The 26,009-nt window shown below is 39.5% G+C and overlaps 1 protein-coding gene across 1 annotated transcript in view; it reads left to right on the top strand.

Annotated features, from left to right (window-relative positions):
- Nucleotides 1–26,009, top strand: part of CCDC6 (coiled-coil domain containing 6) — a 107,999-nt gene that overhangs the window by 46,873 nt on the left and 35,117 nt on the right. The window contains exon 2 of the mRNA XM_014833383.3: nucleotides 9,682–9,831. Within this exon, the coding sequence (XP_014688869.1) occupies nucleotides 9,682–9,831 (150 nt within the window). The remainder of the gene's footprint in view (nucleotides 1–9,681; nucleotides 9,832–26,009) is intronic.

The following is a 26,009-nucleotide window of genomic DNA, read 5'->3' as shown; positions in this document are numbered from 1 at the left end:
TGCCTGAATGCTTGGGCCATGGTATCATCTTCATGCTCCTGCCCCTTCGTCAGCAACAGACCACTGTTGGCTGTTGCTCATTGCTGCCGTAATATTCACCCTTTTAAGATGTACGTGTTAGTAGTTTTTAATAAAGTTATGCAGCTGTCACCACTATTTAACTGCAGAACATTTTCATCACCCCTGAAGGAAACCCTATATCCTATATCCTTTAGTGATCACTTCTCATTTCCCCCTACCTACAGCCCTAGTCAACCAGTAATCCACTTTCTGTCCCTTTGGATTTGCCTCTTCTAGACAGTTCATATAAATGGAATCATAGAATATGTGACCTTTTTGGTCTGGTTTCTTTTCCTTAGCATAAAGTTTTCAAGCTTCTCCCGTGTTGTCGTATCAGTACTTCATTCATTTTTATGGCCGTAACACATTTTCCCTATCCGTTCATCAATTGATGGACATTTGGGTTCTTTCCATTTTTTCACTATTATGAATAATGCTCTCTAAATACTTGTAAATAAGTTTTTGCATGAAAATAGGTTTTCAGTGTTCTTGGATATATACCTAGGAGTGGAATTGAGTCATAAGGTAACTTTGGGTTTAACTTTGAGAAACTGCCAGACTGTTTTCAGAGTGGTTGCAGCATTTTACATTCTTACCAGCAGTGTCTGAAGTGATGGCTATAGTTGTATAATGAGTCTTAATCTGTGCTACGGCAAGTTTCTTCCTGATACCCATTCTTGGGAGTTTTGCCTCTCTTTGGTCCTTGCGCTTTAACATGAATTTTAGAACCAGCTTGTCAGGTTTCTCCAAAAAACATGTTGATATTTTGATTAAATTACATTGAATTCATAGACTGTTTGGGGAAGAATTGACATCATTACAGTAGTAAGTTTTTTATATCTGTTCATGTTTATATATTTTTGTTTATTAAGTATATTTCAGTCAAGACTTATTTTCTTCATATAGATCTTTGACATCTTTTGATTAATTTATTCTTAGGTGCCTTAAAGTTTTTGTGGCTGTTATGTACAAAATGCTACAGTCTTTGTTTTTTTCCTAATTATTTAAATTTTCGATAGAGCTTTACGTAAGTTTTCAAATAATGCTGCCAATAATGATAGTTTCTTCCCTGCCAAGTTTTACACTCCTTATTTTGTTTTCTTTCTGTGCTGGCTAGAACTTCCTTAAAATGTGTTATATTAATATAACTACCCCCTTTTGCAGTGTGTGAAGTTGTTTGCATGGTGTATCTGTTTTTTTTTTACTTTCAACTCTTATATCCATATGTTTTAGTTGTTGCTTTTTTTTCCTTCAATCTCACAATCTGGCTAGCTTAGTCTACTTGTGTTTATTGTGATTACAGATACGTTTTTCTTGTTTCTGTCATCTTTTTTCTTTCTTTTTGTACCTTTTTAAGTTAAGTTTCTTTACTGGATTAGAAGTTCTCCATTTATGTTCTTTTACTAGTAGTTCTTGAAATTTTACCATGCATATTTAAAAGTAATATGTTAGATCTTTTCTTTAGACAATATAAGGACCTTAAAATATTTTAATTCTCATTATTTCCTTTGACTTACACTATTATTATTCAGTATTTCAGTTCTAACCTCCCAAATTAGATGTTATCTTTGTTAGATTTTCCTACATTTTTACCATTTTATTTGCTCACTATTTCTTGTGCATTGTAGATATATCTTCGGGGATAAGCCCATCCTGTAGAAGCTCTCTTAGTCTGTAGGTCTGTTGGTGACACACTCTCAATTTTGGTTTATACTGACAATGTGGGTTTTGCCTCTTTCCTTTTTTTTTCTTTTTTGGTGAGGAAGATTGTTGCTGAGCTAACATCTCTGTCACTCTTCCTCTATTTTGTATGTGGGATGCCACCACAGCATGGCTTGATGAGCAGTATGTATGTCTCTGCCCAGGATCTGAACCCGTGAACCCTGGGCCACCGAAGAGAAGCGTGCGAACTTAACCACTACACCACCGGGCTGGCCCCACATCTTTCTCAAAAGACAATTTTTCCTGATATCTTAGTATAGTTTGCCTGTTGTTTTCTCTCAGCATTTTGAGAATATTCTACCATCTCCTTTCCCTGTTGATGTTGTGGAGTGATTGTCAGTCTGCTTGTTTCTTTGTGGATCATCTGTCTTTTCTTTTAGGATGTTTTTAAGATTTTGTCTTAATGTTGTGCAGTTTGATTAAAATATATCAAGGCGTGGTCCCCCCCTCCCCCCATACCTCCCCCATTCTTTGTACTTCCTGTATCTGTAGACTCATGTCTTTCATTAGTTCGGGGGTATTCTCAGACTGTGTATGTTTGTAGAGATGAAGGTTGGATATGTTCAGCCATCATCTCCTCACATGCTCTCCCCCTCTTATTCTCTTTACTGTCCTTCTTAGTCTTTAGTTAGATGTGTGTTAAATCTTTTTGTTTTCCTTCCTGTATCTATTGATATCTTTCACATTTTCCATCTTACTGTTTCTTGGTGCTACACTTTGGATTAATTCTTAGGTCTTCTTTCAGTCTTTACCTTGCTATTCAGCTGTGTCAGATTTGCTGTTGAAATACAAAATGCAAGATGAATTTAAACATTTATTTCAAGAAGTTCTGTTGTCTTTTTTAAACCTGCCTGATCTGTTAGTCCCTTGCCACTCATTTCCCATATTTTATTTCTTTCTAATGTTTTAGATAAAATTATTTTATAATTTGTGAGAATTTGAGTATCTGAAGCCTTTGTGGATCGTGAGGGTAGGGTGTAGTTAGTACATGTGTGTGGAATCCTAAATAGATTGTTTCTGCTAACCTCCTTTCAGAGTGGTTTTGTGTCCTTGATGGGTTTTTGTTTGGGAGCTCAACATGGGATCCTTCCACCTTCTATATATATGTACATTCAACTTCAGTATTTCACTTAACCATTTGTTGGTGGACATCTTTTCATGGCAGTACATACAAACTGTATATTTTCTTTCAAGATTTATTTTTTTGAGGAAGGTTAGCCCTGAGCTAACGACTGCCAATCCTCCTCTTTTTGCTGAGGAAGACTGGCCCTGAGCTCATCTTCCTCTACTTTATATGTGGGTTGCCTACCACAGCATGGCATGCCAAGTGGTGCCATGTCTGTACCTGGGATCCAAACTGGCGAACCCCGGACTGTTGAAGTGGAATGTGTGAACTTAACCACTGCACCACCAGGCCGGCCCCACAAACCATATATTTTTTAATGGCCCTACTATATCTTTTTCTATGGATTCACCATAATTCTGTCCATTTTCCCTCCAGAAGTGTTGACTGTTTTCTCAATATTCCTCCTCAATATGCTCCCTCCCCAAGCCTTTCTGTAAGTATCTTTTGAGTGTTTACTGATGCAAGGTACTCTGATAAACTCTTTATGTGAATTATTTGAGTTTATTTTCACAACCAACCCAGAGGGAGATACCATTCTTGTCACTCTACAGAGGAGAAAGCAGTGGCCCGGAGAGGGCACATGGCTCACCTGGAGTCACACAGCTGGAGGAGGGTACAGCCACCTGTAAACTAGGCAGTCTGTCTCTAGAGTCTGATGGTGTATAAGAACTTCTCCCAAAACCCATGCTACTCGAAGCTTGGTCTATGGACCAGTTCTCTCTCTGTCACTGGCCCATGAGGAGATAAGTTCGTAATCTAGTGTAAACATTTAGCAACTTCTCTAGCAATTCCTCATTGCTCTTCATCCAAGCAAATGACCAGTGAACTCATCTCCTTGAACTGCGTATGGGCCAGTTTGGGTGGTGTTGAATGTAGTGAGGCGTTTATGTGGAGCTGTGTTCTGGACATGGGTAATAAGGACATGTGCAGAGGAATATGTGTTGGTCTACTGTAGATTGGTGGTGAGGGCCACTAAAGCTGGTTTGAGAGGCACTATTAGGATCCTTGTTAACATCAGGATTCTCTTAAGTTCTTACCCTGAAAGTCACCCTTTGGTGCTGTTTTCTCTCTTGCCCTGCATTCCTGTAACAATGACCTAGGTATAGTATCTGGGGCAGAATAGCACAGTAGCAAAGCCTAATAATGACCAGATCCCTGTGTGCTTAGTGATTTGCAGGCAATACTGGAATGGAATAAATAATATAAGTGCTTTCATTTATTGACTATTAATTGCTCTTACTATAAGCTAGTGTGCAATATGTGGAGGAAGCACAGTATAACTTAGTGCTTCCACAGACTAAACAGAGAATTGTAATGCTTAGGCAAGTAATTGAAATCATCTCCCTACTTCTTCTAACAGAAGAAATGAAGGCTTGGACTTTGGGCTCTTGCATGCATCACCAGCCGCCCACCCGTGCGTTGCTAGCACTTAAATGTTAGACAGTGCAGGACCACTGCAGGATAGTGGTTGGTGTTGATAAAGCCATTGCTATGACCGATATTTGAGCTAATCCTATAAGAGGTGCCAGCCATCAGTCATGAGTTCTGTTGAACTCTGAACCTCCCTCAGAACAATAGATATGTTCGGTGGTGCACCTAGTAAATGACAATGGAGAAAGAGCAAGGTTTGTTCAGTTTGCCTGGCTTTGTGTTGGGTGGTTCCTGCTATAACAATTGGTTTCAGATGCTGTTTCAAACTTAGATGTTAAGATCATTAAAATCTGAATTTTAATTGACTAGGCAACCGAATAATGAATTTAAATAATTAGAATAATACATTTACATAGATTCCTAGTTTAAATAATTTAAATAATAAATAGAGCCTGCTTGGATTCTTAAGCGTTAGAGCTTCAAAGTATTTTAGTTTTATGATTTTTTGTTATTAAAACAAGTCAGCAATCAACTTAAAAAGTAATTTTTTAAAACAAATGCAAGTGTGTTGTCTTGGTGTCACTTGAAGTTTCTCTTAATTATATCCTTTACCTACAGCTGCTATCAAATAGATATTGCCTGAATTTCTTGCTTTGGAAAGCTGTCCTTTTTCTTATGCTTGTCAGATGGTGAATTGCAGCATCCTGCATGATTTTGGTTTTAGCACTTGGATTTTTCTCGTTGGCAGTGAGTGCTACTGTTGAGAGTTTTTGCACTCTCCTTTCTGTACTGTCCCTTGATCTCCGAAATGCCACTAAAAGAGCGAAAACACTAAACAGTCACATTGGAATCTCCTATTCATATTTGTGCCCTGGTCATGATAGCAGTGGGTCAGAACGAACTTGTTTTCCTTATCTGCAAAGAATTGCTCTCACTTAGAGTATGGTTGCCTAAATATGTGGTGACTCAGGAGAAAAGGATTTTTTCTAAGAATTTTTTTGGTGTTTATTTTTCCCAGAGGAATTGGCAAATTTCTCCTGTCCCTTGACCCCGCCCCATTTCTTTTTTGTTTCCCTTTTTATTCTGTTGGACTTTGGTAGGATGGGGAAAGAATCGATGGAGAGAGGCTTTATATTCTAGTCCTCACGTTAGCGGACATTGAGCGATGGCTGCTGGGTGAGGGGCAAAATAGCAGACATGAATAAGAGAATATGGTTGTACTAAATTCATTCTGTTTCTTTTTTTTTTTTAAATAGTGAGACATTTTATTTATTTGTTGATTTATATTATTATTATTTTAAAAAAAACCTTTTTCTTTCTTCTCCCCCAAAGCCACGCCCACCCCTCTACTTAGTTGTGTATTCTAGTTGCAGGTAGTTGCAGGTCCCTTTGGTTGTGCTATGTGGGGCCCCCCTCAGCGTGGCCTGATGAGCGGTGCCATGTCCGTGCCCAGGATCTGAACCGGTGAAACCCTGGGTCGCCAAAGTGGAACGCTCAAACTTAACCACTCAACCATGAGGTGGGCCCCTCGTTCTATTTCTAAGCATAGCAACTAGAACCATATTGAAGAGGAAAATAGAATCACAGATTTTTTTGATTTTCCCAATCTTCAACTCTACAAACATATGCAAAACGCTAAGAAAGGTTTCCTCCTTCAAAGAGTTTCTAATTTTTCTGTTAACATTTTCTTTTGAGAGTTTATGGAGTTATAGGTAAACCTTGATTGATTTATTTAGCTTTTGAAATACAATTTTATTTTGAATTCGAATGTGTTTAGGTTCTGCTGAGATTTTTTAAGCATTTCATATAAAAAAGGGAAATGTATTGATAAAACTGATGAGATTTCATAAGGTACCCTGTCCTATCTTTAATCTCTGCTCTGTGCATCTTTGTCCATCTGGCCCCCAGTGCCTTCCAAGTGGTGCCTGGGGCTTACTTCTTTGCTCCTAGGCCACTGTCTACCTGGCTCCTGGCTTTGGGGGGAGTAAATTGCAAAGGTAATTTGTTTTATAGCTTAAACAAAAGGCCTGTTTTTGAGTTAGGGGAAGAAAAAGCCAGGACTAAGACTAAGCCTGAGACGATAATGCACATAGAATGGGGAGAAAGCTGTAGGGAGAAATCAAAATGGATCCTTATTGCTCTTCTGTGATGCATGGCTCATGTCTGATAATCCAGTTTACTCGTGGTTGTTAGTACTGCTATATCTGATCTTTTTACACAATTTTCTCTGAGGCAATATTGGATACAGCATCTTGTCTTTTCTCCTCATTTATGGCTTAATTCCTGAAATGATCTGTGACCAAGTGGAAAAAGGGTGACCTAGGGTTTTCCATTTTGGGGACCTGGAGTCTTGTCCTCCCAAGATGCATGGTTTTTCTCTGCGTGTTCAGGTGCTGTGGGAGGCAGAATAACAGCCCCCAGTTAGAATTGAGAAGTGGCAAAAACTTAGCTAAAGGAGGCCTTTAATGAAATGTGTGTTGGGTCCTGTTAGCCCCTTGTTAAGTCAGATAGGCTCTGACAAGCTTCCACAGAATGTTTCCGCAGGGATTCTGAGAGTGGTATTTTCTATTAATGGACTTTGCCTAGAAATAAATGGCTATTCTAAAATAGTAAATAATTTTGTTTGCTAAAGCCTCAGCCTCTCTCAACCCGGACATGTCGGTTATTTGGAAGGCACTTTTAGAGCAAGTCTAGAGACGTCAACATCTCCCTCCCCCATCCTTTTAAAATTTTGCTACATTCTCTGGGAAGAATTTGCAAAGGAAACCAGGTGCTCTGTGAAATACAGGCACTGCTAATTATCGGAGTTCTTTTTCTTAATTGCGATATAATTCACATACTATAAAATTCAGCCTTGAAAAGTGTACAGTTCAGTGGTTTTTAGTATATTCATGTGGTTGTGTAAACTGTTAGCACTAATTCCAGAACATTTTCGTCACCCCAAAAAGAAACCCTGTTCTTATTAGCAGTCATTCCCCATTCCCCCCTCCCTACCAGCCCCTGGCAACCACTAATCTACTTTCTATCTCAAAATTCTGTTTTATATTATACTGAAGCCTATTGTCCCTATAACTTACTGGTTTGATGGAATGGGGTTGGGGAGGGGAATGGGGGCAGAAGCTACATGAATAAACTTTTACGGCCTAGCCTCTTTTTCCAACGTCTCTCTTCTAGGCCCCTGTGCAAAGGGGAGGATGGTCTGCTGAGCCCCTGAGTCTGGTCCTCTTTAACTGTTTGTGATTAAATTTACCAGTTATCTAAAATATTGAATGTCTGATAACATGTGAGAAGTTGAGGCTGACCTGCTGATGAAATTAGTTTATGGCCAACACCCTTTTGAATCCTGAGTGCAGAATAACCAGCAGAAGCATTGTAGTTCCTCTCTGCCTTTTTGTTCTGTACCTTTTAAAATAATCAGAATTTAAATCATATAGGACTTTGTCAGTCAAAACCAGAAAAACAGGTAGCTTAAACAGATGGCGGGCTTGGGATATATGTGTAAAATATGCCTTCAATAAATACTTTGGATTTCTGCCCACTGCGCTCGTATGAGATCTTGAAGTAGGTGAGTTTTGGAGATGAGTGGGGATTGCTTTGAAGATGGAGGGGATGTACCAATCCTCGGCAGTTTTCCTTGACCATAGCGCGAAGAGTAAGGCATTGAGAAGTGCTAACAAGGACGAAGTGCTTAAGGAAACCACTGGAGACCTGGCGCTGCTCACTGGGTGCTCTTGGCTGGTAATAAAAATTTATTAGCTGAGCTATCTGTTCTCTGTTGCTCAACTCTCCTGGCCAATCCCAAATGGTGTCTTAAAGAACTTGAGTGCTGGACCTTCTCCCTAAGTTTCCGCTTTTTGTGTAGCCCTGTTTTTCTGTCTGAGTCCTCCACGTGGCTCTCTTTTGTAGAATTACTTGGCAAAGGGTTCCCAGGGCTGGTACTTCCTCTGGGCCACTGTGATGGAGAGCAGGGAAGATGGACTCTGTAGAAACCGTGGCTATCAGGGTGTGGGTGTCGGGGACGCTAGTGAATATGTACAGTATTCTAAACAACCGGTCAGGAGTGGTTGTTGGACCTTTCACAATAAAAGGTGATAATTGTTTAGTGCCGGTGCCCTTTGTCTCCTGCCCTCTGGCTCTCTTGTAGTATTGTAAGTGACAGGTGCTGAAGGCGTGGACTTGATGCAGCTCTTCCTCCTCCTGACTTGGCAGATGAAACAGGAATGCATTATTGGGATTAACGCATCAAAATGTTGCGGTTTAAAAACTGCTTTGAATAGAGTTGAGTCCATTCGAAACACTTACCCTCTTTCTGACAAGATTCATTTCTTTCAAGGAGGGTTAGGTTTTTCCGTTTATTCTGTTAAAACATAGGTGGGGGGAGGGATCTACAGAAGAGTATTTTCATCTCCATTGAATTATGCCTGGGCTCCTTTTCTTCTGTTTTTAAAATTCAGTAATGCCTGCCCTTGCCTTCACCGCCAAAAATTTCCCAGTATGGAAATAAAGTAAAAAATGAAACTTCTTTCATTGACCCTTTACCTCCTGGGTTCCCTCTACTCTGTAATAACTACTTTTTAGCCGTTTGGTGTGTATTCTTCCACTAAATATTCAATGAACATGTAAATGAATCCATGTGTATCTGTATTGCTTTTTATTTTTTTATTTTTAATTTTTTCTTTTGCTTTTTCTCTCCAAAGCCGCCCAATACATAGTTGTATGTTTTAGTTGTGGGTCCTTCTAGTTGTGGCGTGTGGGACACCGCCTCAACGTGGCCCGATGAACGGTGCTGTGTCCACCCCAGGATCCATACAGGCGAAACCCTGTGCCACCCAAGTGGAGCAGGTGCACTTAACTGCCGGGCCGTGGGGCTGGCCCCATGTATCGCCTTTTAAATTGCCAGCCAAAGCCTTTCAGTAACATCCTGAAGAGGTGACATAATTTTACTTTTAAGTGAGTTGAACTTCTCTGCTCCAGAAAAAAATGTTGCCTAGATATTTTAACTATAAACCATTGAGATGTAGCGACCTGCAGAGAGTTATCATGAATTGATGCACATATGCCAGAATTGGACCCGTCTGCCGTAGGAGAAGGAGTTTTCTGTGTTCTGGTGATTGACATTGGATTGGGAAACAGTCTTTGTTAATTTCTTTGAACTATCACTTTAAGAAGAAGGGCCATGTATATAGTACAGGGAGGCCCTTTGCAGTAATAGTCAGACTTTTATGGTGGCTACTGAGTTCCTCTGTTTTGTGCTTCTTGGGCTGTGTTGGAATTCTAATTATAAGTTCTAAGAATTCTAATTAAAATGGGCACCCTCTCTGGAAATAAGAACTATATTTCAATTAGTAAATTTCCTTAACATGTGTTTTTTTTTCTTTTTTAATTTTTTTTTTTTTTAACAGCAAGCCAGGGCTGAGCAGGAAGAAGAATTCATCAGTAACACCTTATTCAAGAAAATTCAGGCTTTGCAGAAGGAGAAAGAAACCCTTGCTGTAAACTATGAGAAAGAAGAAGAGTTCCTCACTAATGAGCTCTCCAGAAAGTTGATGCAGGTAAATGATCTTTTCTGTCCTCTCATCTTCCCTGCGTGTTTTCCTCTCTAGGAAAAAACGACTTTGATAGAGCACTTTGCTGGAAACATTTGCTGATGAGGTTGTAGCTAAAGTTCTTCGGAGATAAAAAATGCCAGGTAAAGATGGCAGCAGTGTGATACTCAAGACTGGTTTGTAGCTCATCTGCTTAGGTGAGATAAGACATTTTATACCCCGAGCATTTCAAAGAATTGCTGGTGAGCCTGAGGCCTTAGCATGAGAGTAAATGCTGGATGTAGTATTTTGGAAATATGAGGATTAACACCAAATGTAAGATTTCATTCTCCTTTTATGTCGAATCTGTAATGAATACATAAACATTTTTGGCAGCTGGAAGCGGCTCTTTTGCACTAAAATATGAAGTGTCAATTCGGGGGGGAAAATAAAAGGTATCCGTGACAGTTAAAATTACACACATCAACTGTGTTCAGATTAGTGAGTAATAGTTACTGAACAAATATCAGACTATTCAAACTTAACATTAATCACTGATAAGTTTTAGAAGGCACCGCACAAAACCTATAGGAAGGTTTGATCTCCTAGTTCAGAGGCTCTCCCCCCTCCCTCCTCCTTTTTTTCTTTTTTCTCAAAGCTTACTAGTAAAGTACAAAAGTAAAATTTGTTTAGGGCAAATATTTTGTGGGTTACTTAATGTAAACTTAAGAATAAGTAGGGTAATACATTTTCATTATTTAACACAGTATTTGTCCAAAATACTGAGCAGGTATAAAATTCTCCCAGGAGGACCATTATTGCTGTTTTATCAGATGGCTGTGAAAGGTGGAAACACTCCTTTGTATTTTCTTTTCCCTGGCATCGCTAACGATTTCATTTGTTAATTTGGTTAAAGTATGCATTTTTATGAGGTTATAATAAAAGGATATTTGAGACTTTTAATAAACTTCCTAAATTCTTTTCTTATCGTCCAACATAGATAATACTGTAAGAAAAGACCAGAAGCTTTGGTGTAGAAACTTGAATGTTAAGACCATAGAATGGTCCAGGCAACTTGTGCTCCATCTTTCTTTTATTCTCATTTTTATATCTAATTACTAAATAAAGATACTGTTTACAGTCTTGCACAAAATTTGATTTATATTAGCTGTTGAGAGGTGAAGAATACAGGTACCCAGGCATTATTGTCTAGCAGAGATTTATGGCAGAATTTCTGCACTGGAACTTTTTGTTTATTTGTGCATTCTGATTTGAGAAAGAACCAGGGAGGTTAGTTTGACCTTTGACTATATCCACCTTGGCAGCATTAGATGGCTGATTCTGCATGTAGTTTCTAAAATTATAGGGATGCAATTATGGCTTGTTTTTCTGTTTAGTGTATAATCAGGTGCCCTAATTTTTAACGCTGCAAGAAGCATTTTTTGTTTTCAACTTAAACATGGTTGTTAGTATTTGGAGTCTTTGACCAAAGTACATTATGTGGCAATGAAAACCGAGCCAGATCACGTTCCTTTTCTCCGTAAAGACTCATCTTCTTTGTGAGTGGCTCTGTAGTGTATAATTTATCAACAGCCTCTCATCCACTTATCATCAAACCCACCTACTTTCCAGGGACACTGGTGTCCCTTAAAATAAGGTTCTGAATAAGAGTGAAAACGTAAGAGCCACATGCGACAGAAAAGGAAGTTATAGTAATACATGTGGCATAAGAAGGTTTGAACTTCAAATTTAAGCTCTGAACATCCTATAAATAAAGCTATAACCTGGAGAAGTATAGTGATTCTTGTTTTCATAATTCTTTATTTAAAAAAAAAAGTTTTACTTGGTCAGGAGAAAAAAATTTTCGTATATTAAAAACTTGTTTTTTTGAGGGGCATGTCTCTTTCTAAAGAGACTGAATGATACACAAACTGAACAACACAATAAACTGTTTTCGCCAAAAGTAGTATATGATGTGTAGCACTAGTCTTCATGTGGCCAAGTCTTACGTTTACCCTCAGTCAAAGTAAAGCATATAGGGCGAAGGTGTCATCCCATTGCTTGGGGAGCTCTGGGTGGGTCTGTGGCTTGTTAGGGATGTAACTTGTAGAATCTGGACAAACGGATGGTCAGCTTGTCTCTGAGATAATCTCACATGAATCCCAGCTGGGTTCTTAGGCTTTTTATATATATTTTGTAGTAAAATTTAAGACATAAGATAAAATTTGCCATTTTACCTGTTTTTGGGTGTATAATTCAGTGGCATTAAGGACATGCACGTTGTTGTGCAGTCACCACTGTCCATCCCCAGAATTTTTTCAAACTGGAATTCTGTACTCATTAAACAATAACTCCTCATTCCCCTCATCCCAGTTCTTAGATTTTTGAGAGGAGTCGGACGGTAGGTAGTTTGAGGTTGAGGTCTCTGGCAAGTTCTAGCTATGTCTACTCTGTGGCAGGATAGGTGATCTCTCACTTTAGACACTTGGCAAATACCCAAGAAGTCCTCTGTTGTTAGCCAGTTGGAGGGATCTGGATACAGGTACAGGGAACAAGGGTTGTAGGCCCATGTTACCCATCCGCCAGGCTTTCCTTAAGGATTTAAACCAGTCCTTTCTTGAAGGCTCACATTTTCTGCCACCCAGTGTGGAGAACTGATCTCCATCTGGAACATTTTTCGAGTAATTGGTACCAATAGACTTTCCCAACTGTGTAATTACTTTAACATGACTCTGTAGGATGTTTGCTTCTGGATAGGACCTTGTTATGAAAAGCCTGCTCAGAGAAACTGAACTGCAGACGTCACTGATAGATGAGTGAATTGACCTGTTCACCCTGAAAGCCTTTAGCATTTTTCACCCAAAGGCCACCGAGAGGCTATTTATAGAACAGTTTTGGTTTTGTCACTGTGCTTTGGCTGTCGTCTCTGGTATAGTGATTGAACAATGCTTTTATGTGCATTTCAAGGGAATTCTTTGGTCCTCAGAACAAAATGAGATTATTGCTGTGGAGGAGACACCTCCCTTCCCATCCGCTCTGACAGAGGTGGTATTTTGGATCTTTAAAAACGGAACCAAGTTTATTTAAGTACAGATGAGAAGGAATCCCTTGCCCTTTCAGAAGATCGAGTTCTGGAGATAGCTTAAACACTTCCAAATATGTTAATCCTCACTGTGAAACAAGCAAAAACACACCCCAAAAAGAGCATGCAGCTTTTCTCCCTTGTTTTTGTATATATCCACTGGATTGACAGAAAATTATGTCTTCCTTTTGTGAAAACTCTTGTCTGAAAAATCTGCATCCTTCTGAGCCTAGACCATGGGATTCATTACCTGACTGGTGAGAATTGTCCTAAAAAGAACCCTCTAGTACTTTCACTAAGTCCAACACAGGCCTGCATCAGAACCACATTCAGCTCTGGAATGCCTTGAAGACAGTTTGTAGTTTAATCATAATTGTAATTAAAATTTATAAGAAGTGTTTTGTGAGCCGACTCTTCATCAGGATTTGATATATAACGTGCACGTTAGAAAAACAATCTGAAAGACTATTCTCCAAAACGTTAGCTTGGCTGCTGAGCTTACAGGTATGTTAATTTTCTTGTGTCCCTTACCTTCTCATTTTGTAAAAGCAACGTGCATTGCTTTTGTAATTAGAGAAGATCTTATTTCCTAAAAAGGAAATTTAAACTTTCTGATGCCTGTTTGGCTCTTACCTTTTGAAACCTCCTTCTCTGTCACTGAGTTTGAGAGCTCAGGGTCCTACTGTCATAGTTGCATCTGTTTGTCATGGACAGCAATGCCCCCACTGAAGTCCGATGCAGAGTCGGGCTTATTTGCAGGTGATAGAAGATTCTGGACTGCCCAAATCATTAAGAGCTAGTATAATCAGAATTCTCTCATGATTAGCTTAACTGTCTTGTCAGTCTCCATATGATTCATTCCACTGGCCCTCAGTCTTAACACTTTTTTAAAAAAAATTCCTACTTCCCCTGGCTAACTCTTACCCACCAATCACCAGTGCCAACTGGAAGACCTGTCCTTGCTGAGACTGATAATAGTTTTAGCAATTGTGGATTTTTTTTCTTGCTTTTATGAAGCATCCTGCTCTTTGAGAAGCCCTGTTCAGTTGTTGCCTGTATGCTTCTTAACCAATGCCACTGCCAAAACTTAATTAATACTTCTTGTGTTTTTTTTAAACCCTGGAAGAGGACTAAGGTAAGAAGAGTACCAGGTATTACATATGTCACTCAATCTTTTCAAGCTAATCCAACTTCCAAATTTTAGACCTAAAATAACAAATAGGTTTATAGTTTTGTACTTTTGATTCACATTTGAAATTGGATCTGGTCCTTAGAAAATAATGCCACTATAGCTATCATAGAAATTATTATACTTGTGTCCTTATGAGAGGGGGCACATCCTTATTGATGATTGAAAGTGCTTAAGAGCAGAAGTTTTCTGGATCTCTTGTTAAGTGGCATGGTTTATTTTTATAATTATTGACTTGGTCCCTGAGATTAGAATGCCTCCTAGAATTAAAATAGTTGAAGTTTCCTAGTATCTCTGGAAAGATGATATATGGAGGAAAGGAAGGAAGTTGTGGGCAAAAACCACAGCTGAGGCTGCCACTACCAAATGATTTATAGCTGAGCAGTTCAGAGGGTATCACGCAACAGAGTTATTCTTCCATCTCGTTGGCACAGGAATAAAACCGAGAGGAACAGTTTCAATAAGCCCCTGAATCTGCCTATTCATCTAGACGAAGGCTTATCACTTCATTTACCTTCTCCCTCTGCTCCCCTCAATTCTGAAGGAGTTTCTTCTTCCAATACTATCTTGATGGATTCAGTGTTTTAGAGTGTACGCTTCCCTAACCACAGAAAGGCTATGTCTCTGGGTAGCAGGCGTTTCTGCGGGTGTTAGAAGTGAGTATAGACTCCCAGTTCCCTTCTCCTCAAGCGTGTACACCAGAATCTGAGGCTGCCTTTTTTACCCAAAGTTTTCCATGTTGCTGGGATGGCCATGAAGTCGTTTCATCTGTGCAGGCAGCAAAATCACGTGCCAGGGTGATAAATATGTATGAAGCTCTGTTTGGTTAATTTTAAAGGCAACTAGGCTAAGACTGCCACTACATCCATTCAGATGAAAACCTGTTTCTCCCCACGGCAGGGGAGAAGAGACCTTGCAATATGTTCTGTATGAAAGTGGCTAGACCAGTAGCCCTCTTGCCTCTTAGTTTGTCAGGGCTCTTAATGCTGGCCAGAAAAATTTGCTATCCCCTAATAGTTTACAAAACAGTTGGAGCAGGGATTTTTTTTTTTTTTAATGTTGTTTTTCATTCCAAGTTATCTAAACCTCAGCTTTGTCTGTTCTTTGTTTCTTTTTATGGAGCAAGAGGCTTACACATTGTGTTCACGATACATCTGCAAACGGCTCCTGGGATGTTTTTAATGCATTTTAGATGCTGCAACCACCAGGGACCAAATTATAAGCCAGAATTTTCCTGTTAGTAGAATGCCAAAAACCTCTCATTCCAACAGAATTTGCATTATGATTAGAAAATACAATAAACTTGACGCAGTTCCTTAGTCTTAAGAAGTCTCTGAGTTTCTTTCAAAGTGTGTGTATGTGTGTTGATTATGGCTAGATTTGATGTACCAGCATAGACTGCCAAAAACGTAAGGGCCTAGAACCTTCCCATTCTGACTTCTTTGACAAAATGTGGGAAAATGCAGGTAGAGAGAAAAGAAAAGTAGAAGGAACATGAAATGAAAAATAATTAGATGAGGCTGGAGTGAGAGGTTGCTTATTCACCAGAGTAGGGGTACGCGTTGTTATTTCTAGTTGAAAAGGTGAATCTTGGTTATCGAAGGATACTTGGCTCCACCGTAGATGGACTTTAGCCATCCCTGGAAATGCTTTTCAAAAGATTTTAAAACTTTGCAGTTAAAAATGTTGCAACATTTGCGTTTCTCGGGTGGGTTCTTTTTCATTTTCCAAACGGGGCACAGTCAGCCCAGTCTGTAGTTCCCTTGACACGCAGAGGTGTGTCCTGCTGCTGACTTCACCTCCCTATGACCTCTTCTTCATAAACCAGATGAGAAAGATGAGGCTTTTCATTTTAATTTGCGATCATGACTCAGCTTAGAATGAATTCTTGGGTGAAACACTCTATTCTTCAGAAGAAACTGCTGGCTTTTGCACGATGGATGTTCAACAGGGAAGGCTGACTCCAGAGCCTAAAGGACTTTTTAATTTTATTTTTGGAGCATCTTTCTTTAACCTTTCTCGTAACCAGATTTCTTTTTTTTTTTTTTTTTAATTTTATTTTTCCTTTTTCTCCCCAAAGCCCCCTGGTCCATAGTTGTATATTTTACTCGTGGGTCCCTCTAGTTGTGGCATGTGAGATGCCGCCTCAGCATGGCTTGACGAGTGGTGCCATGTCTGCGCCCAGGATCTGAACTGGTGAACCCTGGGCTGCCGCAGCGGAGTGCGCAAACTTAACAACGGGGATTTCTTTAAAGGTGGTGATGCTTTCAGCAGCATCATGCGATTGAAATTAGCAAACTCAAACTTAGCCCTTTAGATGTTCTCAGTGGAGGGATGCCTGATGTTGTTCTAGAGCCGTCTGCTCAGAAGTGGCTGCTCGACTCTAGTCCTTGGTGTTGAGAATGTTGACAAGGAAATAAAATCTTAAAAATAATTAATTTTCTAGAAGGATTTACCTATTTTTTTCCTTTGTAAAAGTTGTATGTGCCTTCTACTCTAGAAAGTGATAGAGTCAATGTAGACAAGCTTCACTGAGGATAAGTAAAAGCTAGACAAAATCCTTTTAAATTTTTGTTAAAAGCATTAAAGAACAAAGAAGACAGTGAAGAACTGTTGGGCTGAGATCGGGGGGAAGATGGGAATCGAGAGAAGACCCCAGCACCCAAGGCCGCTTTTGTCCTGAGAGCATTTGCTCTTCATTTTGAGAAACAGCTGAGAAACTGACTTGTGTTTTTGGTAGCTGTGTGGAGCTGGGGTTCCAGAAGTCAAAGCTCAGGGCTGGCCAAAGGTGAGGACAATGATAAATCACCCCCACTTTAAGTTGGAATCATGAAGAGCTACACCCTCAGGATAAGAATGAACCAGTTTTGGGGCCGGCCCCATGGCCGAGTGGTTAAGTTCGCGCACTCCGCTGCAGGCGGCCCAGTGTTTCGTTGGTTCGAATCCTGGGCGCGGACATGGCACTGCTCATCAGACCACGCTGAGGCAGCATCCCACATGCCACAACTAGAAGGACCCACAACGAAATATACAACTATGCACCGGGGAGCTTTGGGGAGAAAAATAAAATCTTTAAAAAAAAAAAGAATGAACCAGTTTTGCATCATCTGGGAGAACCAGAGAACATAAAGCTTTGGTTTTGGATTAAGGTGGATCCAGACTTATGGTGCCTAGAAGAAGAAAATGGAATTTTCTGGAGGAAGATACCATCACTCACCTAGGCCGCAAGTTTCTCCTACAAATAAAATTTCGAGTACGTTGTCCATCATATGAGGAGAACCAGGGACATGGAGATAGGAGATTTCATGAATGTAAACCAGCAGAAAGAACAGAATAGAAAGGGACTTCACAGATATTTTAGATATTGGAATTATCAGGCATAGACTACAAAGCAACCATATTTACTACAGTCAAAGAAATAAATGACAAGTTTGAAATATTTGTTAGGAAATTGAAGCATATCCCAGCTTTTTTTGCAGACATGCAAAGGATAAATGAGTAACTACATGGCAATGCATTTGAAATTTTAGATGAAGTAGACAAATTCTAACTTTCTACCACCGAATGAGGAAGAAATAGAAAACCTGTGCTTTCTAACCATTAGAGAAATTGAATCAGTGATCAACAGCCTTCCTAGAAAAAGAATTCCAGGTCAAGTGGTTTCGCCAAGAGTTGTAGCAAACATTTAAGGATGAAATAATTCTAATCTTCTATTAACTCTAAAGTTTAAAAAGAAACAAAAGACGCTTCCCAGCTTATTTTAAGGCTAATATAACCTTAATGCTCAAACTTAAGTACTAGAAAGGTAAATTATAGTGAAATATCAATTGTGAACAAAAATTTTATAAGGAAAATGAAGCCAAAAATATATTAAAAGGATAATGCTTCATGACCATGTTGGATTTACGCAAGGTTAATTTAACAATGGAAAATCAGTATGTGTAATTTGCCACATTCACAGAATAAAAAGAAAAAACCGTGATCATATTAATAGATGGAGAAAAATGACTTGTTAAAATGTAACAATTCATTACTAAATCATAGTGAACCAAGAATAGAACTTAAGGGGCTGGCCCTGTGGCTGAGAGGTTAAAGTTCTACATGCTCCGCTTTGGTTGTCCGGGTTGACATTCTAGGTGGGAACTTGCTCCACTCATCACTCATGCTGTGGAGGCATGCCACATAGAAAATAGAGGAAGATAGGCACGGACGTTAGCTCAGGGCTAATCTTCCTCAAGCAAAAAAAGAGCAAGATTGGTGATGGATGTTAGCTCAGGGCAAATCTTCCTCACCAAAAAAAAAGAAGAAGAAAAAAAAAGAGAGAAAGCTGACAAAAAGTGTCTACCAAAAGCCTACCCAAACATGACGTTATTAGACAAGTTAACAACTTTCCCTTTAAAATCAATAACAAGAAAAGGATGTCTGCTGTATTTTCTTCTGTTCAGCATTGTTGTAGATTCCTAGCCAGTAGAGAAAGGCAAAAAAAAAAATATACGAGGATTAGAAAGGGGAACTAAGATTGCCACTTATTTATGGTCTTATAATTGGAAAATCTTAAAAAACTTACAGTAAATAACTAGAATTGCGTTTTTTCACATAAAAAATGTATTTCTGCATACCAGCAACAACCAGTTAAGTATGAAAATGTAGAAGATAGCTTCATAAACCGTGAGAAGGTATTAAGTGCTACAGAACAAAAGAGATCTATGTAAAGGTTACAGGGGCTGTTGAAATATTAAATGAGTTAATCACTGAGATGATAGTAGAACACATCTTGGAGAAAAGAAAGCTAGCCATGTGGATCTCTGAGAGAAGAGCACTGATGCCAGAGAGAAAAGGGAAGTACTAAGGCGTGAGGTGGACTTGTACCTGCCATGTTGGAGGAGCAGCAGAGAGGCCAGTGTGGTTGCAGTGGAGCCTTATAGGGAGAGGAGGAAGAGATGAGATTGGGAAGGCAGTGGGTCTGGGGTTTGATGGCCAGCATGCAGATCATGTGGAGCCTTTCGAGCCACAATCAGGACTTAGGCTTTCACTCTGAGATGGGAGCCACTGGGGGTTTTGAGCAAGGTAATGAAATGATCTTGTTTTGATTGCTTTGATTGCTGTGTTGAGAAGAGATTATGGAGTGGGGGCCAAGGTGAGAGCAAGAAGATCTATTAGAAGGATGTTCTATAATCCACGCCAAGAGATGAGGTGGACTGTTCTAGGATAGTAGCAGTGAAGATGGTGACCACTGGGTTCTGGATGAATTTTGAAGGAATATCTTATAGGATTTGAGGATGGATTAGAAGTGGACGTGAACAAAAGACGGAGTCAAGGAAGACTTAGAGGTTTTGGCTTAAATGGTGGAAGAATGGAGTTACCATCGTTTAAGTTGGAAAAGACAGCAAGTGGAGCAGACTTGGAGTGAGACGGTCAAAATTCAGTTAAAATGTCTAGACGTCCAAATGGAGATAACAGATAAGCAGCTGGACAGAGGTTCTCTCAACAGAGAAGTCTGGGCTAGAATATAAATTTGGGAGTGTTGTCATTAATTAATGCCTAGAGAATAGAACCAAAGACATATCGTAGGACATCATGGAAAGAGGATGCAAGGACAGACCACAGAGTGAGAGAAGACATGTGTGACATATATAACCAACATAAAGCTGCAAATTTGTAGGAAAAACAGACAACCCAGAAGGAAAATGCCAAGAGACTTTCATAGACTCTTCACATAAGCAGCTAGCCAGATGGCCAGTAAGCAAATGAAAAAGTATGCAACCCCGGTAGTAATCAGGAAAGGTGAAATAAACCACAAGATGATACTAGAGAATTCTCCTGCACTGCTCTCAGAGAATGGAAAGGGTTTCAACCATTTTGAAAACAATTTGACATTACCTAACGAAGTTGGGAATATTCATTATCTATAACCCAGCAGTTCCACTCCTGACTATATTTCATAATGGGTGCACATATGTGCTAGATGTGTAGAAGAATATTCTTTATGGCAAGTGGAAAACTAGAAATGACCCAAATACCCATCATCCCTGGAGTGGATAAATGGTGATATACTCATCCAATGGGATATCATAAGGTAATAAAAATACAAACCACAATTAGACTCAATAACAGAAGTGAATGAGATCACAAGGTCATTTAGCAGAGGAAACTAGACAAAAAAGAATACGAAACCAAGCAAAACTAATGTTTAGAAATAAATGCATAGATTAAATTTTTTTTTAAGGAAAAAGATGCAAGGAAGTGAATACCATAAGAATCAGGAGAGCGATTACCTCTAGCAGATGGGGGGGCTATGATTATGAAGGGGCTTTGGGGGAGCTGGTGATGTTAATATTTCTTAATTGGGTGAGGTCACCTGAGAGCACTATATATATGTGTGTACACACATACGCTAATGGTATCCTTTATATTTGCCCAGTTGTTTTGCTCATCCTGAGGCTTCGTCTAGGAGGGAAACAGTTCTTAGGAAGTGAGGATATTATCATTTGTCCAATCAGTCTTTGCTTAGATAAGGCTTTTCTAGATGCTCTGGAGTAGAACTGCGTAAGTCCTGCTCACTGTTCTTTGTGGAGCTTGCAGTCCTGTAAGGGTGATTGAGAATATATCCGGGTGCTTGAGGGTGGCAGCACCATCAGGGATAAGGGCAAAGGCTTAGAGGCCAGAGACCTAGGTTTTAACCCTGGTCTACCCCTCGCCAGCTTTGTGACTTTGGGCAGGTTACCTTACCTCTCTCAGCTGTGGCTAAATCCATTGTAAAATGCACATAATAGTATCTACCATAGAGTTATGGCGATTGAGTGCATTGATGCCCATAAAGTGCTCGGTACATACTAAGTGCCTTGAAGTGTTAGCTGCTTTTAAAAGTATCTAATAGTAGAAAGGAAATGAAAAACACCATGAACTAGACATTAAAGTGCGCATGAAGCACAGTGTGCTCATCACAGCTTCGAGGAGGGGGAGTATACATCATACTGAGGCTGTGTGGGAAGGCACTGCGGAAGATGTCTTCTCAGCCCTACCCCAGTTTCACTAAGTTGGAGGGAGGGATTCAGGCGCTCTAGGCAGGGGGCGCAGTGTGACTAGGGGTAGGGGGCAGGAAGTGTGCAGCAGCTTGTGTTAGAGTGGTCCAGTGTGACCAGCAGGGCTTGCAGTCTGTAAGACCCTGATCAGAGTTGCCTCCAGAAGTGTTTACTCAGCATGTTGAGTTTGATTTTTTAAAATTTAATTTTTTTGGAAAAGATACCAACTTTCCCTTTAACTGCAATTGCTACCATTCTCTGTGCTTAGACTCATCCTTTCTTTGTTTGCTAGAAGCCTGAACCCTGAAGGCATTTATGTTTGCAAAACTTAGACTGTTACTTGAGCTAAGTGTGAAAATAGCATAAGGAAAGCATGGGAAGCTTGCATAAGGACTGGATTGTGGATTTGCACCAACATCATGCAGCTGAGTTTGGACTTAATCTGCAGGTAGTACGGAGCCCTTGAAGAGTTTTGAGCAGGGTGTTGAAATAATAGGGTTTGTCTGCTAGGATGGCGTACGGTGGATCCAGGGAGATCCATTAGGAGCTTTGGCAGTGTCCCAGTGAAGAGAAATAAAAGACCTGCACTAGACTGGGGCCATGAGCATAGAAGGAGGGTATGTTTGACAGCTGATATGGAGGCTGACTTATGCCATTTGGTAACTGACGAGATATGAGGTGTTGGCTGAGAATAATGGTACCAGTAACAGAAGAGGGGAAGGAGGTGGGAATAAGTGTGGGCCCAAGAGGCGTTTAGTCGTGATGTTCTAAGTTTGAGGTGGGAAGGCTGACTTTGTGCTCAGGCTGCTCAGTCGAGCAGTCTTGGGAAACTCAATGTTCTGAGTGATAGTTTTGAACTTTTTTTTCAAAGTTCATGTTAATAACATGATAATTGCTTTTGACAGTCCAATGACTTAATGAAGTTATTGTCCTCCGGTAGCCTTTACTTGGTCCAATACAGATAGCTCTAGTCCTTGGTAGTTGTCAATAGACCAGGGATGTTGGGTTGCGAGACTGTATGTAGTACAGAGAGAAATATTAGTGTTGACTAGTGAAAACAGAGGTGGGGGCATCTTGGGTTTATTCTCAAGTTGCGTTGAGAAAGCTGGGTCCTGGGGCTGGTGGCCAGAAGGCTTGCCTCCCTTGGCATGGGCTGGATTGACAACAAGCCCAGACTTGTAAACACACTTCACCCAGCCTGGGATTTGGCAAACCAGCTGCATGCTTGGTGAGCGAACTGGCTCAACAGCCAACCTACATGTGCACCTATGGTGGTTCTCTCAGGTGAACGATTTCCAATGCCTCTACCTGCTAGAGAGAATTCTGCCCAGCATGAAAAGTTATTCAATGAAGAGTTCTTGAATCTCTTGTCTAAGAGGCCTGGTTCACTGAAGTGATTCCAGAAAGCCTTTGTGAATTATAAGACAATAATTATTGGTAATTGAACGATGCTTAAGGCTAGCCTGTTTTCGATGAAATTAATGCTGCACTTGTATTTTTTAATGGGCTGGAATTTTGCTTTGGGCCTCCATATATAATGAGTGGGTACAATAAGAAAATGCTCAAGTTTTAGTACTTAGAATTTTATAAGTTTATAATTGTATCATTGCTTATGGCTTTTTCAGTTATGTTAATATATTTTTCATGCTAAATCCTAAGAGAACAAACCTTTATTTGTATAACCCTAATTCCATTGAAAATGTGCTGCTGGTGAATCATCTGTTACATAATGTGATTTTAGCTCTACAGGGTTTTTTTTTTTTTATGTTAACAATATATTGCACAAATAACAGTTATAAAACTATTCTATAACCTTTGAGATTGACTTTATAAAAAGTATATTTACAGAAAATTCTAATTTTGAAAAAAACTTAATCGATGTAGGTATTTTGCTTTAGGTATATTTAAGATGCACATGAGTTTATTTCAAACACATTAATAGAATTTGCTTGACTGTTCACTTCTTAGTTTGAATTTTTTTTGTTCTTGTTCAGGATCTCTGACCTTATTGGAAGATTTAAAATTGCTTGTACAGCATTAAGACCTGTGATTAGAAATTTAAAACCATGCCTTGAATTTTATGCCCATGTTGAAGATGTTACTCAGACGGAGATGCAACTGGAGTTTATGTCTGGTAGCTAGTCTTGGGTCAGCCTGCCCCAGGCTTCCTTTTAGGCTTTTTGTTTGTGGTGTCTTGAGCTACAGCTTTAAAATAGGCAGGTAGATTCAGGGTGTTAGTTCAAGCCCTTTTGGGGCCACATGGCTTGAATTTACATGGTATCTGTTTAAAACAGAAACATTTCTGAATTTTTCTCAGGCAAACTGTTATGAGGCCAACTCTATGGTTGGTTGTTTCTCGAGATCCCTTCCCCTGTCCTGCCTCCTCCTCTTGGTCATCTTAACTCTCGTCTCGTGATTTTTTTGGGAGATTTCTGAATTTCTCTTGTGTTTCTCTTTTTATGCTGGTTTCTTTGTTCCAAGGAAGAACCATATTTTCTATTTCTAGTGTTTTGTTCAGAAACTCCGTTCCCAGCTCCTAAATTGTGTCGCCTGAGAGATGCCTGAACAAAGCAGGCAGCAGCTCTGTCTTTGGGGGATGATGAAAACTGTGAATCTTTGGCAAACAGAGTTACATCTCAGAATGGCTTGATATTTTCCAGTGGGTTAGTGTAACCCAGGGACCTTCCTTGAGTTCTGGTAATGACAACTTTACCATCACATTTTCCTCAGGGCATAGCTCTTGAAAGGAAAAAGCCTCTTAAAATTGAGAGCTTTTATAGATTTCATTACTAGTTTAATCTGTATTCTTAAAGGAAGTAACCTCATCAGATATCGACAGTGTTAACCCATCAGATATTGACAATGTTAACCCATCTGTCTAAATAGGAATATTTTCCTGTAAGCCAACGAGACCTTACCTTTTCTCAGATTAGCAGTCTGTGACAAACGTTCCTTGATGGGCAAGAGATTTTTCGTTGTTAGATTGCATCCTTTATTGTTTTAATTTACCTCAAGGCAGAAGCATAATGCTAAAAAAAGGAGGGGGAGGGTCTTTCAAATAAAAATGGCAGTAATTGAAAACATATTGCCGGAAGACACAGCTACCGAAAAAAAAACTTTATGCAAATAGCTTACAAGTTTTAAGACTAAAGTTTATTTTTCTAAAACCAATAGATATCATTTAAGTCTAGTGTTCATTAACTATTTTAGGGCAAAGATAATAACTATAGATTTCACCCACCATTAACACAGTACCTGCAAATGGAAGATATACAGCAAATGTTTATAGAATAAAAGTGTTAGATAAATATGTCCATAGTTTGCTGTTTTTTCCTCATAAGTAATATTTGTCCCATTGGGGTCTTTTGTGTCTGAAATGCCAGGAACTCTTCTTGTTCTCTGTCCATTTCTCTTAGTTCTTTTAATTACTGCTTGGTCTTGCAGAACCTGAGTTTTAAAGAGCTAGCTAAAAATAGATTTGTCAGTGTAAGCACCTCCTTACATCTGCTTTTTTTCTGGGTCCCTGCAAGGTTGATCAACTTTTTTTTGGAGTTGCACATCAAAAACAGTTGGAGGAAAAACAGCATCTGTGCAGTCAACATTTCCAGTATTAGAAGACTGTATCAGATTTTAAACTTTTTTTTTTTTTTTTTACTAAGTATGTGCTTTGAGAGTGGTGGAAATTGTATCAAACGTGGAGTGGGTTAGGTGTAGCCATTTTGAGGTTCATCAGGCCCAGCTGAGCCTTCTCCATTGTCCATTACATCCTATGCAGGGTTTTCAGAGAGACGGAGCATCCCTGGGTGAGTGTGCATGGCTTATTGTTTTCTGTGTTTAATCATTTCACTTTCCAAATGTCAAGGCTGCATTAGGCACTATGGGTGGAGCAATTTGAAGTTGCCCCCTCCTAGGTTTGATCAGGATCCAGCTGGAGAACACTGGTTTGTGATTCAGAGCAGGGCATGAGTCCCAAGCCCTGCCACTTTCCAGCTCAGTTACGTTGGTCCAGTAACCTATTTTGTCACATATAAAAGGGGAGTTATCATGCCTGCCTAACACATGAAGAACCTGGTATACAGTGTCTACCCAAAGAAATGGTTTTGAGGGTAAAATTAGGGAGTAGTATCATCTTAGACCCCAAAATAAAACCATGTGCTTCATTGTTTTTAATAGCTTTTACTTAATCTTTCCTTGGTTCTGAAAATATCAGGCCGGGTGGCTGTCATTCCCTCCAACCTCTACTATGGAACAACAAAACCCCCCAATTGAGAATGTTGGAAATAATGCATAGTTATTAATGGGAACCCTGGTTGTTGTGTATCCACTGGATTTCTTTTATTCTCTTATGGTTTTGAAGATTGGAGTAAATTTTTAAGAAGTTTTCTCTTGCAATGGCAACATAACTTTATCTTTTAATTGTATAAATCAGAGCCTTTCCTCCTTGGTTTTTAGGAAGGAGATGAGATGTATGATCTCATTATAGAAAGATAATTAATTGTGCTGATTTTTGCCAAAGCATGCTTACTAGTACATTGGAAAATAGCATTTGGAATAATTTACCAAGTATGTTTTGTGACTGTAACATCTTACCCCTCTCTACGTACATTAATGTAAACCTGAGTAAACGAATTCATTTAGTAAAAAGTCAGTACGAAATTTCTTTTCTAATTTATTATTTTTTATGCCCATGGTATAAAACTTAAAAAGTACCGAAGGGTATATTTATGTTAAAAAGTAAGTTTCCTTCCTTTCCTCATTCCTTAGTCTCCCACTTCCTCCCTACAGAGGCAACCACATATATGTTTTTTAAAGTTGAAATCTGTGTTTAATCGTAGTTTGATGCTCATGTGTGTTTGCCCTGTCAGTTCTCGGCCTCCTGGCTAAGATCCAGTGCCTAGGTATTTGCGCTATA

The sequence above is a fragment of the Equus asinus genome, chromosome 2 (genome assembly GCF_041296235.1).
Source record: "Equus asinus isolate D_3611 breed Donkey chromosome 2, EquAss-T2T_v2, whole genome shotgun sequence".
Taxonomy (NCBI): domain Eukaryota; kingdom Metazoa; phylum Chordata; class Mammalia; order Perissodactyla; family Equidae; genus Equus; species Equus asinus.
Note: the sequence above shows the minus strand (reverse complement) of the source record. Positions and strands in the feature narration are given on the sequence as shown.